The sequence below is a fragment of the Rhinolophus hipposideros genome (genome assembly GCF_964194185.1).
Source record: "Rhinolophus hipposideros genome assembly, chromosome: 1".
Lineage (NCBI taxonomy): Eukaryota > Metazoa > Chordata > Mammalia > Chiroptera > Rhinolophidae > Rhinolophus > Rhinolophus hipposideros.
This window is the reverse complement of record NC_138047.1, coordinates 34,625,002-34,640,413: the sequence shown is the minus strand read 5'-3', so window position 1 is coordinate 34,640,413 and position 15,412 is coordinate 34,625,002. Positions and strand designations below refer to the sequence as shown.

General features: G+C 35.6%; 1 protein-coding gene across 1 annotated transcript in view; it reads left to right on the top strand.

Annotated features, from left to right (window-relative positions):
• GRXCR1 (glutaredoxin and cysteine rich domain containing 1) overlaps nt 1-1,801 on the top strand; it is a gene marked incomplete at both ends in the record, with an annotated part of 71,796 nt that extends 69,995 nt beyond the window's left edge. Inside the window, one exon of the mRNA XM_081052019.1 lies at nt 1,622-1,801. Coding sequence (XP_080908145.1) covers nt 1,622-1,801 — 180 coding nt within the window. The remainder of the gene's footprint in view (nt 1-1,621) is intronic.
• Between the last annotated feature and the right edge of the window lie 13,611 nt (nt 1,802-15,412).

The window sequence follows — 15,412 nt, the reverse complement described above, 5'->3', positions numbered from 1 at the left end:
CACTGAAAATGAACTATTACATTGATTTTGCCATCTCCATAGAATAGCTAAGTCAAACTCTAATTACAAGTGAATCTTGCTATCCACAGAAAATGCATATGTGAAAAGTGGTCTGGGAATATCTAAAATTTAAGGCAATCACGTCCTTACTGCTTGTTTCCCAAAGTACACCCCACGAGGCAGTAATTATGATAGAATTATAGAATTACGGTTGTTTCCTGTGGAAAGGATATATAGTTGCAGGTGCAGGGGAAATGATGGGTTAAACCAGTTAATCAGGTTCCTTTTCAGTGGGATGGTTTGGACACTTAGTGTGTGCAGTTGTGCATCTCCAGAGAAAAGCTGTATGTTACTGTAAGTATGTAAAGCATGTTTGTCTGAGTGTGTGTGTATGAATCCACATTTCCCAGCCTTATTTTAACCATTATTCTTGTTACAAAGCCACATTTTCAACCTGCAAATTTCTGTTTTGCAAGTCAGAAGCTTGGTATTCACTCACTTTTCTTTTTGTATGCATTTTATAATGGCTCCTAATCTCCCCCAGATGATGGATACCTCTAGTGGGCTCCAGCAAAGATTATGTACTCAAAAAAGCAAATAGAAATGTGTATGGATAATTTTTGAAATATTATCCTAAACACACTGCCTCCTTATTTTCATTCTAGTATTAGGATACTTTACCTTTACTTGAGGTAGAGAGGGTGATAGCTACGGTGTGAAGTTTTATGGACTTAGGTAACTGTCTTAAGGTTTTATTGCTTGTTTCTTTAAATACAAAATGAGCAAAAAGTTGCTTGACTTATCTGCTTTGTGAAAGGGATCTGTGCGTGTGAAGAGTAGGGTGAATTTGAAAGTGATTTTTCTTTTTTTTAAAAAACAAAGCACTATTAAAATGTGCAGCGTGACAAAAGATCTCCAGTTGATAGTGGCTCCTTCATATTTCAGCCTTTCGTTTTCTGATTTCCCAGATGCACTGGTAGTGATACTATTCTATAAACAAAGACATAAAACTGTTAAAAGATACTAGAAAGTTACAATATTTTCCTTTAAGGCAAGTCACCATGACCTGAATTGTTTGGTTTGAAAGCATGTGGTTTCACATGATAGGATTTCTTGAAGTGTGTGCCCTTTCATATAAAATGCACCAGGCTTTACAAACTAAACTCATGCTATTGATGGCTATCTATGAGGAAATGAAAGGCACTTCAGCTAGTTTTTCCTGAGTCTAACAGACACAGAGGGTGCCAAAAAAATGTATACACATTTTAAGAGAGGAAAAAACTGTATTAAAATGATAATACTCAATATATACCCTTAACAAAAGATGAATACAAGTCACATTTGACTTCTGCAATTACAAGAGGTGCTCAGAGTGGTTGCCAGCAGTGTCCAGACACTTCTGATTACGGTGAACTACTGCTTGAGCAACGCTGACCAAAGTGTCCATTTATATACGTTTTTTGGCACCCCTGGTATTAATGGTAGGTGATTCCAGTCCATAGCCATACGGTGCCAATATTATTTTTATGTTCATCTACAGTACAGAAAGACAGGAAGGTTGACTGCGTTGTTCATGCTGGCACATTTTCTTTTCTCTCTTTTCCCCTGCCACCCTATATAGAGAGTGCAACATCCACACGAGTGTCCCTCCTGTGGAGGCTTTGGCTTTCTTCCGTGCTCCGTGTGCCATGGGAGCAAGATGTCAGTGTTTCGAAACTGCTTTACAGACTCTTTCAAAGCCCTGAAGTGTACGGCTTGCAACGAGAATGGTCTTCAGCGCTGTAAGAACTGTGTTGGGTAAGGGGGCTGCTAACCAGGGAAAGCCTCATTTTATTAACTGAAGGCAATAATTTGGTTTATACTTTTTTAAAAAAATTGTCATGTTTGTGGATTAATCAATAAACTTTGTTTATTATACTTGTCTTTGTTTCGATTTTTGCTGTAACCATTTCATTGATTTATTAAATAAAAATGTCTATTTAACAACTACTATGTGCCAAACCCTGTTGTAGACCTTGGTTTTTAATTGCATTTACCCAGTTCCATTCCAGGATATGCAAAGTCTGACTCCTTAAATGTGTTTGGTTTTCTAAAGAAAAAACAAAGTATATCTAAATGGTGCCTATGGCAATGTTACCTTATTGTCTAGATGAGTTAATTAAACTCTCTAGATATATAAACACAGTTCTATGTGTGTTCCAGCTGTAGGGAAGAAGAGAGCTCTTGATAGGGGGAAAGAATATGATCATATTTATTCTTGGACAGTAGAATTTTTTTAAGCTGTAAAATAATCTTGGAGCTGATAATGTTAATGGTAATTATCGGATGGATTTCTTGGTGATGATACAAAAACTGTCAGAAGACTTATTTGGATTTATTTATTTATTTTTAAAGTATCTGATTTGTGCTATTGTCACAGAAAGCCCTCAGAAAGGCTGCTATTTCTGTCTCCTTGTGCTGGACATAGAGAACTACACAGTTTGAACCCATAGTAGACAACGAGAGCAAAGTGGATAAAATAAATTTTGCTGTAATTATTGGCTGATGCCTACCTGTTCATATGTCTGTACACTGAGGAATTCCTTTAACCGTGATTTTAAAGACCTTCACAATATTTGTGATAAGGAGATCAAACTATTTTGTATCTTGGTTTTACAAAAAGCTACAAATATTTACCAAATACTTGCTTATCAGCCAGGCACAGTGTAAATTATAATTTCTGCATTTATAGTTCCTCTAAGAAGGAAGTAGGTATTAAACAAATAACTGTAAGCAGAATGAGACTTTAAATACTGAATGGTACAGTGTGCTATGGGAATGTACAGCAGGAGGACAACCTAAATGAATTAATAAATTGTAAGAAAAGACTTTGTTGAGCAACTGATATTTAAAATGAGACATGAAGGGTAACTGGAAACTAGTTAGTCAAAGAGCAAGAGGAGTAGTGCTTCGGGTAAAGGAATAACATATGTGGAGACTCCGAAGTCAGAGAAAAGTTGTATGTTTGAGGAACTGTAAGAAATCCAATATGGGGAGTTATCGTCTGGTAATAGTGGGACAGTTTATAATAGACTAAGCCTACTGCTAATACCACATTTATCTTGACCAAAATCGTGCAAATTAAACAACTGTTCAATGCATTGGAAATCAACTGAAAAAATAGAAAAGGACAGGAACAGATTCAATCACTAGATAATGGGAAACAAAATGAACCCCACCTTTATCAAGCGAGAACATTTCCTAGTTGTACTGAACATAGCTCATAAAGAAAGTGGAAACTTACTGATTTGAAAAAATAAACGTTGGAATTGGGGCTGCAGTGTGCCTGGAATTGAATGGAAAATTCTAAGAAAAAAGAGGACCAAAAACAGGGGAGTCTCCATATCTTCTCATTAATTCCACTCAAATCTTTGGCTGATTCCTAACCTATGCAGAGTCGTAACCTGGGACCAATTCCAATGGACTTATTTGGAGAAAACTGCAAATTTCTCCATAACACCAAACAATTCTCCAACACCAGCTGTGTATCCTATAATTCAACTCAGTTCTGCAACTATTCACCTGAAGATAGTGTCAAATCCCACAGGATAAGGACTCAGTTTTACCATGTGCCCTCCTTCCCCACACACTTCTGCTGCCCAGGTTGTTACCTGTACTTCTGACCACCTGGCTATAGATCATGACCCCCTCCTTGGTTCGAATAATTTGCTAGAACAACTCACAAAACTCAGAGAAACATTTTACTTACGAGATCACCGGTTTATTACAAAACCATATAATTCAGGAAGAGCCAGATGGAAGAGATGCCTGGGGCGAAGTATGGAAAAGGTCACAGAGCTTCCATGTCCTATTCAGGATTGCCATGTTCAAATTTCCAGGTGTTCACCAACCAAAGCTCTCAGAACCCTGCTCCTTTGGGTTTTTGTGGAGGCTTGCTTACATAGGTATGATTGATCAAATCGTTGTCCATTGGCTGTTGATTCAACCTCTAGTAACTTTCCCCTTCCCAGACATCAGAGTGGTACTGAAATTCCAATCCTGTAATCACTTCGCGGTTGGTTCTCCTGGCAACCAGACCCCATCCTCAAGTGAGTTCCAAAAACACCTCATTAACAACAAAAGACACCTTTATGTTTTCATCACTTAGGAAATTCTGAGCATGTTAAGAGTTCTGTGCTAGAAAAGGAATGAAGACCAAATATATATTTCTTTTTATAAGTCACAATTGCACAGAGAAAAGAAGTAGCTGAGAAACCAAAGAGTTGAGCAGAGATTTCAGTAGCTGCCCATGTTGCAAAGTCAGTGTTTGGAGTTCAAGTGGTAAACACATGAATGTTTCCTTGAAATCTCAAAAGGGGCCTATCTTCAGAGTAAAGCCAAGAGTTAAGGGCTATGTTGTAGAGCTAAGAGGGAATAAAAAAAAAGAAAAAAAGCATGCTTGTCCTTAGAAGGCCTAAAATCTAACTTCCATGGTATCATGACTACTTCTTAGAACAAAACTCAACACTTGATTGAGGAATAGAAAGGAACATGTTGAAAAGGAAAATATATAGCCAATATAATACTTAATGGCAAAATATTAAATTCTTTCCCTTAAGATCAGGGAGAGTGCATATATGTTCACTTTCATCACTTCTATTCAACATTGTGGTGGAGTTCCTAGCAATGAAATAAGGCAAGCAAAAATCTCATAAAGATTAGGGGGGGAAAAGCTCATTATTTGTAAATAACATGACTGAGATTTAGAAAATCCAAAGGAATCTACAAAGTACTGAACCTCAAAGTGAAGTTAACAAAATTGTTGTATTCAAGTCATTATACAAAAATTAGAAATGCAATACACAAGCAACGAACAGCATATAAAACTATATAATATATAATATAATTTATAATACTATCAGAAAATATCAAGTACATAGAATTTATTTTACAAAAGATGTATAAGACTTTCACATCAAAAACTACAGTGCAGATTTTGCTGAGAAATTATAGAAGATCCAGATACATGAAGAAATATACTACAAAAGATGTATAAGACTTTCACATCAAAAACTACAGTGCAGATTTTGCTGAGAAATTATAGAAGATCCAGATACATGAAGAAATATACTATGTTTATGGATTGGAAGACAACATTTTAAAGTCTACAGGTTCAATGCAATCTCAATTAAAATCCCACCAGAAGTTTTGTAGACTCGACCAATAATTCTAAATTTATATAAAAATGCAAACAATCTAGAGTATACAAGGAAATTTTAAACAAGTAGAGTAAAATAAGTATAGAGAAACAGATCAATGGAATCAAATAGAGAATATAGAGATAGAAGCACACAATCACATGAATAGTGTTTTCAAGAAAGATGCCAATTCAAAGTGATGGGCAATAGAAAGTCCTTTTAATAAATAATACTGGAAACTAGTAGATTCTCATATGGAAAAAAAAATGACTTTCAAAACAACGCCTACTACTACTTCTACTACTACAACTACTACTATGCTACTACTGGGGCTGCTACTAGTACTATTAGGTTGGTTCAAAGGTAATTGTGGCTTTTGCAATTATTTCTAAGCTTTTAAACTGCAATTACTTTTGCACTGACCTAATACCATAGCTGCTATCACTACTGCTACTGGCATCTAATGCTAAATATCCTACAAAACACAGGATAACTCCTCCCCTTGAAAAAGGATTATCCAGTCCCCAAATGTCAATAGTATCAAGATTGAGAAACTCTGATCTAAATGTTAAAGCTAAACAAGGGCAATACCTTCACAATATTGATGTAGGTGAAGATGTTTGAACAACTCACAAGACACTTAACTATAAAAAATAAATTGGACGTAATCAAAGTTAAAATCTCCTCATTAAAAGACATCAAAAAAATGAAAAGGGAAGCCACAATTGGGGAAAAGTGTTTACAGTACAAATATCTCCCATAGGACTTATATGTAGGATATGTACATAACTCTGAAATATCAATAATAAAGTCAATCTAGTGAAAAAGGAGGCAACAGACACCACAAAAGAAGACAGATGGCTGAAAACATAGGGAAAATATACATTATTGGTTAATGGGAATATAAGTTAAAGCCACAATGTGATATTACTAAATCATTTTTAGAATGGCTAAAATTTGAAAAGACTCAAAATGTAACATATTGGTGCATATGAGGCAATTGGAACTCTTACACATTGCTCATGAGAACATTAAGTGGTAAAACCACTTAGGGAAACCATTCTGATAGTTTCTAATGAAGGTAAACATACACTAATTGTGTGCTCAACAATTTTACTCCTAGTTATTTATTCAAGAGAAATAAAAACATATATCCACATTGTAAAAGTGTTTCATGGAAGCTATAGTCTTAATAACCAAAGAATAAACAGATCTCAAATGCCCACTGACAGGAGACTCGATAATAGAAATTGTGGTATATCAATACAGGGGCACACAACCTAGTAATAAAAAGGAATAAGCTATTGATACTAGCAATAACATTTTGTGAATAAACTAAGTGAGACACAAAGGCTATGTACTGTATGATTTCATTTATATGAAGCTATAGAATAGGCCAAAATTAATCTATAGAAAAGTTGCCTCACAGTGGGGAGGGCCCAGGAGGAGGAAATTAAATATGAGGAGAACTAAGACAGTGGTACGAAGTTACGGCTAGTTGTCAGAAGATTCCCCCTCTTTCAAGAAATGGGGAGAGAGTTTCTTGCATCAGTGGAGAGTTTCTGATCACAGTTCCAACATGATTCTGAGATTCTATTAGTTAGTAGGGTCCATCCAGGAATTTCCTGGTTACTCAGGCCCTGGCTGTGTTTCTGCAAATCCAGCCATAGTCCCAGTGTCCTTGTCTGGGGTAGAATCTCGATGAAGAATTAGGACAGTACAAGGGATTCTAATTTTCAGACGCCATCTTGGACTATGGGCTCAGAGGATAAAAGCTTGCTGACTTACAATTGTGTTCACAAGGAATTTGATTTTGTTTCTATCCTGTATTCTTTTTTTTTAAATGCATTGGCATGGAATTAAAGCGTTATGTTTTCTGTTGATTATTTGTGAGCCTCTAAAGAAGAACATTATGGAAGAATAAGGAGATTAAAAAAACAAAAAGAAAAACAAACTCAGACATCTTACAGAATTGTAGAAGTTAATGAGAGTAGTAGGCCCCAAAAATAAGCTTACAATAGGCTTATTTAAGCATAATTTTAGGTTAACTTTCTGAGAGAACTTGGTTTAGACACTGTTTCAGTTTTATAAAATGTATATGGGAGATATTTATACCTTATATTTATACACAGTTGTTGTGTGGGACTAATGAGAATGTATAGGAAAGTACTTTAAAAATACAAAGCACTATAGAGAGGCATAGAATAATTTCATAATTATCATAAAAATTATGTAGCAGCAATGTATCTTTTTATTGAGCGCATAAGGAAATGAACTAACATTTATTGCACTCCTTTCATATGTTTGATATTTTTAAAGGTATCTCATTTATTCTTTGCAATACTGTGAAGAAACTGTGATGCAGAGTGCTTATAAATTTTCCTCTAGTCTTGAGATTTATGTTAGTTTGTTGTATCTTAAGTGTCCATGGGAGCTGCCTTTATTTCTCGCATGAAGTGGAAAATCAGTCAAGCGCACAACAAGCTTGCTTAGAGCTAAACACCTACACAAACCATAAAGTTGGAATGGAAAGCAAGGCATTTCCTGTGCTCCTGAGTTCTTACAACTTCAGACATTCCTCTCTGCAACTCTTCATTTATTTCAAAAGCCAGGCAATGTGGGTTGCTGGCAAAGAATATATGGTGATGCAACCAGAGATAGGGTTGGTCCATGAATACATTTTTAAAAAAAGATTAAATGGGGGGGACCTTAAAAAACACTTAGCTAACAAATATAAATCGTATTTATTTTAATCTTCTCATCTTAAGTTCTTTTTAAAAAGATAAGTTATTAATATATCGATTAGAGTTTTGTCTGGTCTTTTGTGTGTGAATCTCACAACTAGTAAAGAAGCCAGTCTTTGATTTTTTGAAGTGGAGTGAAATTTAAAAAATCTTTTGGCGAGCAATCTGAGTGTACTATCCTTTTTAATTTGGGGATTATTTCTCCTGATCTTTTGTAGTTTCCTCACCCACAATAACTTGACGTAATTTTTTTTTTTTTAGTCCTTAACTTTAGGAAATTATTTCTAAGACATTAAGCTTAGTTTTCATAGAATAAATATCTTCCTCTTTGCAGTCATATTTTATCAGTCTATGTAATATTTAGTTACATCAAATTATTTCATATAATTAAAATTAATATGGTATTTAGTTATATAATTATATATATATAACTATAAACACGTTTGTTAGGCTATCAATTTAGGAAGAAAAAACTAACTCTTGGGAGATATATCTGTCAGCTGGAAACAGAAGTATGCAGGCAGATGAGTATTTCTCCTGGTTGCAAGCATTCAGCAGGCAGATGGCATCTGCAGGAATGTACGAGTATTACGGAAGGAATGGGGAGCGTCTGCCAATCCTGAAACAATGTGAAGTAGAAATTGGCTAAGAAAGCTTTAGCTAATTGATGTGACCATATCAGTAACCAGGGGCATTGTTGATAACATGCTCACGGTTATTCATCATCACCTTCCTCCCTGCCCTTCAGATTCATCAGCAGCTGGTATTACTCACCTACCAGCATTTCTAATGCAGGCTCTGTTTGCCCTATAGTGTTTGACTGAAGACTTAATTACTTTGGGAGATATGTTGCTGTCTGCAAGGTTGAAACACTTCCACACCTGTCTCACTTAGAAAGAGACAGTCTCGTTCTGCGTCTGGCTTGTTTCACTTAGCGTAATGTCCTTTGCATGATCTCACTTATATGTGGAGTTTAAAGAAGTCGAACACAGAGGCAGAGCATAGAACAGTGATCACCAGGGGTGGGGAGGTAGGAAAAACAGGGAGATGATAGTCGAAGGGCACACAATTGTAGGATAAATTAAGTCTTAGAGATCAAACGTACAGCTTGATGACCGTGTTTGATAATAATGCTGTATTGAACACTGGAAATTTGCTATGAGACTAGATACCCTCACCACACACACACACAAAAAGTAACTATGTGAGGAGAGAATATGTTAATGAGCTTGACTATAGTAATCATTTCACTATGTATATGTATACAAAATCATCATGTTGTATACCTTAAATATATACACAATTTATGTTAAAAAATAAACTAAAATAAATTTAAAAGAAGAAAGTGACAGTCTCACTGAGCATGCTGCCGCAGCTGAGTTTTACTTTGCTGGAAGCCATTCGAGTGGCTTCCTATCGAGCCCCACGCTCCTTCAGAGAACCACTGGCCTCTTTGGAAATTCTATGATGACAGAAAAGGGTTTTTTCAACTATGGAGAAGTACCCATTCCTCAAACAATTCCTGTAGGAAAATAAAGTGCACCCATTCTGATGAAAGTTTTTTGTTCTAGCTCTATTCCAAACTTTTTGAACTCTTTATTTTACCTAACACAGAACACACTGCAAATCTCAAAATGAATGATTTGGTGGCAAGGTGATTTAAATAGTAACATAGCTTTTACAGAAGAATACTAGATGTCCTAAAAGCACTGTTTTATGTAGCTAATCCTTTCCTCCCTGCCACCTTGTTTGAGGAATATCAATAAAAATGTTATTTGAGTACCCAAAAATAGAAAGCAAAGTGTTTGCATAGTCTGGAAAACAGTGTTAGCTGTAGTGCTTATTTATTACAGTAAAGGAAAAATGTTAAGACTGGTGGAAAATAGTGACCTTTTAACTGTTTTTCTAATAAACTGCTCATTGGTTTGGTCTATATGTTGTGTACTGTTTTGCGTTTGACAGATGGATACACTGTGAAGTCTGTTTTCCCCCTGAAGGAGTGCTGTTATAAAATCTAAGATGCTGTTTTCTGGAAGACCATATGCCAATCATTGCTCTGAAGTTTACATGTTTGACTTTTAGAGGTCTGTTCTGAGTGGTTTCTTGTCTGCCGTAGATTTCACCTGGAGACAAAATTGTCAATATATTTTCTGTCACATTTTTGTTTTCTGGTTAAGAAATATTATAGCATGCTTTATTCTCAGGAAAGAAAAATATATGTTTTTCAGAACATTCTTCCCTAAGATAAACATATGTGTACTTTTGGTATTTTTTTCAGTAGTTGCTATGACTCCTTTGCTGCTATAAGTATGTGAACAGCTACCAGTAACTGTGTCCCGTTTTCCTAAAATATTCTTTTCCCATTTTCCTCTCCTTCCATGTTTGCAGAAATAGGATTGGGGAAGATTTTTTTTAGCCTATTTATGAAGTAGAACCCCTTCAGTCTCTGAATAAAATATTTAAGTTTGTTAATGTTATTGGGATAAGTAATTGTAGAAAATTCCCTGGGTTTCTGGAATCAAGAATAACCATGTGACAGTCAAGAAATGTACCAGGCATTGTGAGGGATACAAGGATGAATATAAAGTGGCTTTGTCCCTACCATTACTGGGAAGATAAGACATGTTCTAAAGAAATAGAACACAAACTCCATCATGCAGATTATTGATTATCAGATGCCTGGTAAATGTGCTGAGTATTATAAGATGCTTGAAAGAGCAGAATATATGAACAAGGGAGGCTTCTTCAGAGACCTAGCTTGAAGCAGTGCCTATGAAAATAGTTATAATTTTTATAGTAAAAAAATATGAGTGGGAAGTCAAGGCCTAGCTATAGAATCAGGCCGGTGGAAAGCGAAGTGCTTAGCACAGAGTTTCGAAGATGGCAAACATTCATTACACGTCCCAAATAATCCCAAAGATGATGGTGACAGGCTGTGTGTTACTGCGGTTCGGAGCCCTGGCTGTGGATTCTGACTATCTGGTTTTGAATCCGGGTTCTGTCGTTTATCCCCTGTGTGACTGTAGGCAAGTTTCTTTTATTATTCATAAAATGGGAACAATACTAATACCTAACTTGGAGGGTTGTTGGGAGGATTAAATTAATACACATAAAGTACTTATTTCAGTACCTGTCGCATAGGATTAGAGATAGTTTAGGAAAAGATTGTGAAAAGCTTTGAAAGCACAGGAGTTTTGTATTCGTTCTATAAGGAGTGAATACCTTTTCAGTCAAGTTTTTTATTCCACAAAACACTGTTTTGGAAAAAGAAAGTAAATTATATATTAAAAGAAGTAAGGAGGTTGGCAAATCATAAGGTAAGAGTTTAGGGTACAGTATATGCTCTTAACCAATGACAGTGTATGGTGCTTTTTTCTTTTTTCTTTTTGCATAATCAGAATATATGAATCTGGGAACCAAGAGGTAGAAGCAAGAATGAATCCTCTAAATATTACTTATATTTTGGCTAAAATATTTTTGTTTCCTTCCTATCCCCACGACTTTGGGTTATTGACACCTTAGTATTCACAAGTGGAGTGCTTCCATCAGGAGCCAAAACAGTGGTCTGTTGAACTGAAAGTTGTGACTTCCATTGGCCATTTTCAGCTTCTGATGACACCAGACCCAGAGAAAAAAGGTTACTGCTTGGCTGACTGACTGATCCTGTTTATCAGTGGAAAACAGTATTGCTGCTACACAATGTGTTCAGGAAGGAGGATAGTGATAATAATGCTTCAGAACACCCACTACCAAATGTGTGCAAAATATGAGAGGAATCTTTTAACCACTCAAATTATGCCTATGGAATCATTTGATATAAGCAAGAGATTGGATCAAATGGTATTCTTCTAAGTCTCATAAAGCCCGTGGCCAAATTCCATGTTCTGTTTGCTTCATAATAGAAGAGATGAAATCCTTGCCAATAATATTTGGTATATATTACCTCCCTCAAAACAATATAAATATTTTATAGACTTGTATACAGCTACAACAACATAAATTAAAATGTATATATGCAAAAGTGGTGATTTACTCCTAAATTTACTTCATAGTTTGCAAAAATTATTACTTCTCTAAGTAGAGGTAAAACAATCACAATTCAGATTATAAATGAAAGTTTTTATTACTTAGAATTTATTTAGACATTACTTGTAATTACCCCACATGGGCATCAGTCTACATGTAAATTGTTTTTATTCCTTAGAGAGAATTAATTCTCCCTCTTGTTGGCCAACTCATCCTTGATGTCTTGTTTTGAAAAATGCAATGTGAATTCTATTAATAAATGTCACAGAGATGCTGAAAGGGAGCAAATGGATGAAACTCATTTCCATACTCACCTTGGGAGATTACTGAAAAAGATGAGGACAGAATTAGAGAAATTTAGACTACAAAACAAAAGAAACAAACTACTTTCAAAACTTTTGCATATGTGTTTTAAGTAGCACCAGATGTGCACTGGTGACCTATGTATTTTGCAATTTCTGATGCTCTGTTACTGTCTTCATACTAAAGCACAACTACCAATATCCCAGCTCCTCCATTTTTCTTTCCAGGCACTGGGAAAGTTCAGCGTTTCTTAGCAAAAATTTTACCTTCTGGCATACTCAAAATCAGCATGCCATAAACATATAATGAACGTAAAGTTGAATCACAGAATATCTGATTGATCTTTGAAATCTTTTGTTACATAAATGTGCTAATATTTTCCTTACTGGTTCAAAGTACACTTGCTTGTCTTATACCAGTAATCATTTAATCTAAAATTCAGGGTAATGCTGTGAAATATATTCAACACTGTTGTGTTTATCTAGTTGTGTTTATTAAAGTGACGTAGCATTTAGGTATTAATTGGTAGATTGTACTAGTGTTGACATTTCATCTGACAACTTTAAAAGAAGTTTTAAACTGAATTATTTAGGGATTTTTTATGGGCTAAAATAATGATCCAATGAACAAATATGAACAAAAATTCACAGCATATGTAATTCCCTGTGAATTATATAATGTAATTCCCTAGAGAAATATATAATTTCACTGACTGCATTTGTATGATATTGTTCCAAATAATTCTATTAATTCTTCCTGGCATAGGAAGTCAATACAAAAGCTACAAGTATTTCTAGATTTCCCTTCTTTCCTTCCTTCCTTCTTTTCTTCCTTCCTTCTTTCCTTCCTTCCTTCCTTCCTTCCTTCCTTCCTTCCTTCCTTCCTTCCTACCTTCCTTCTTTCTTTATTTCTTATGGGTGGCAATGTAGATTATGAGCTTAAACATAGAATAGAAGACTTGACATTCTGAGATCTGAACAAAACTCCCATGATTAGATGATTTGACAAAAGAATTGGTGGTAAGTTTTTAGTAACATGCTTTCTTCTGAGGTCTAATGTAATAGATACATTACAAATAGGCTTTTGTAACCCTGCAAAAACTTCACTTCATCAAAGTAATTTTTTCTCTTTTCTTTCTCCTTGATTCAAACTGGCCTTGTTAGTCTAATAGCACCATAACACATTTGCTTCTTTCCTCATCCTTCCACCGTTGCACACACTGCAGGCCCACTCCCTTAATTAAGCCCTTAGGACATCAGATATTGGTCAGCATTAAACAGTCTTAGGACCAAAGCCTCAGGACTGCTGACCAGAGTTTCAGTCAAACTAAAGCTAACGTCTTGACCTCAGTTGTGTCTCAGCTCTAGACCCATGAAGGTGGGACGACCCTCTTTCAAGACCAGACAGAACAACACCATGACTGATATCAGGACTTCATCCAATGATCAAATGCCTTCTACCCTTTCCCCGACCAATCAGTAGAGCCCACGACCCCAGCTCCCTTAGATGCCATGACTAATGATCTTTCCCCTACATAACATATCCCCTAGAGGCCATGGGGAGCCAGGTCTTTGAGGATTAGCTCACCTGTATCTCCAGGCTTGGCGTCATTTCCTTAAATCTTTACTTTGCTGCAGCCCCGTTCTTATCTCATTTGACTTTGATACATGCAGGCCATCAAGTCCCTTTTATTTTGGTTACACTTTCCTTTGAAATTCTTCTTACCTCTTATGTTTAGAGCTTGTACATAGCTTTAGGGTGATGATACTCTAACTCTGCTCTAAAGGACTCTCAGTTTTATTAACTTTTCGGAACAGATGACAGCCTCTTGCCGTCACCCTTCATTGCTCTTTTTCCTCCTCTTTCCTCTCCTATGAAGATTAGTCTAACACATGGGAATAGAAACCTTTTATTTTCTTTCATGCTTTCTTCCTCCTCAAACAGTTGCCTTAAGAAAAGCCAAACAATGAACTAGAAGAGTGTTTGCTAAAAATGTGCTGCTTAATGATATTTAGAAAATATACTAAACACTTCTCTAGTTATTTGAAAAGTTAAGTTTCTAAAAAGTCACAATCTGGATTTTTGATTAGTGATCAGGCCTTAGAATTTGTGGTATAATATCTGAATAAGTTAAAGGAAAAAAAAATGATTAAAAATCAAAATGTGTAATTAGATTCATAACTTCTTTATTTTTTTCAAAATAGTAAACAGCGAAGTTAAGCAACACATTGAAAATTAAATGTAATTGAAATAAAATGGTCAGTTTTTGTTTTTCATTCTTTACAGACATTTTTCAAACTCTTGCTGACATAGCAGATCTGGGCGAAATGCAGCGACATTATCATGGTCGTAAAGGGGTTGTAGATGTTAGTGAAATATGTGTTACTACTTTTCACTGCTTGACATACCACATCCTGGAAGTCTGTTTTGCTTTAATGTATACATTGTTCTATAATAATAAAAACAAGTGAAGGAAATTACTGCCATTTGAAAAACAAATTTTCACTTGAAACTACAGAAGGGCTATAACAACATAACACCACCACCTGCTGGGTGTCAACTTCTGCTGAAAGACTCACAGAGAAAGACTGTGATAATTAGGATCCTCACCAACAACTTCCAATTAACTATAAACTTTATCTCATCACTTTCATAAATTGTAGCCAAGAGAATAATAAACTCAATAGACATGTTTATTTTAATGTGTGAAATTCGCGGTAGAATCCAGTGCCTTTGGTTTCAAAGTGAAAAAGAGGGTTTCCACAGCTGGGTTTCAAAGACATGCAAATTAAAAGTTAGATGGACCACTGCAATGTGAATGAAAGACTTATTGCCTCTGGCCCGCTCATTGGAAGCCCTTTCCTAGCTTTGCATTCGTTTTCCAAAACTATTCATCTCCTATTGAATTTCCTGCAAACAGACAGACACTTCTGCCCCATCACATCCCAACTAATGCTGTATTCATTTTATTTGATTTATTTCTACTGTGTCTTTTTTCCCAGTGCTCTGATGTAAACGTAATATGAATTCAATATTCATGGCAAATCTAGCAGCCAAAACTAGTTTTAATGAAAGCAAAGACTAGGAAAGTGTGAAAAGATGAGTCATGTGTAATACTCTAAGGATCTTAAACATAGGGGGCAAAAATAGGGTTCCAAAAAT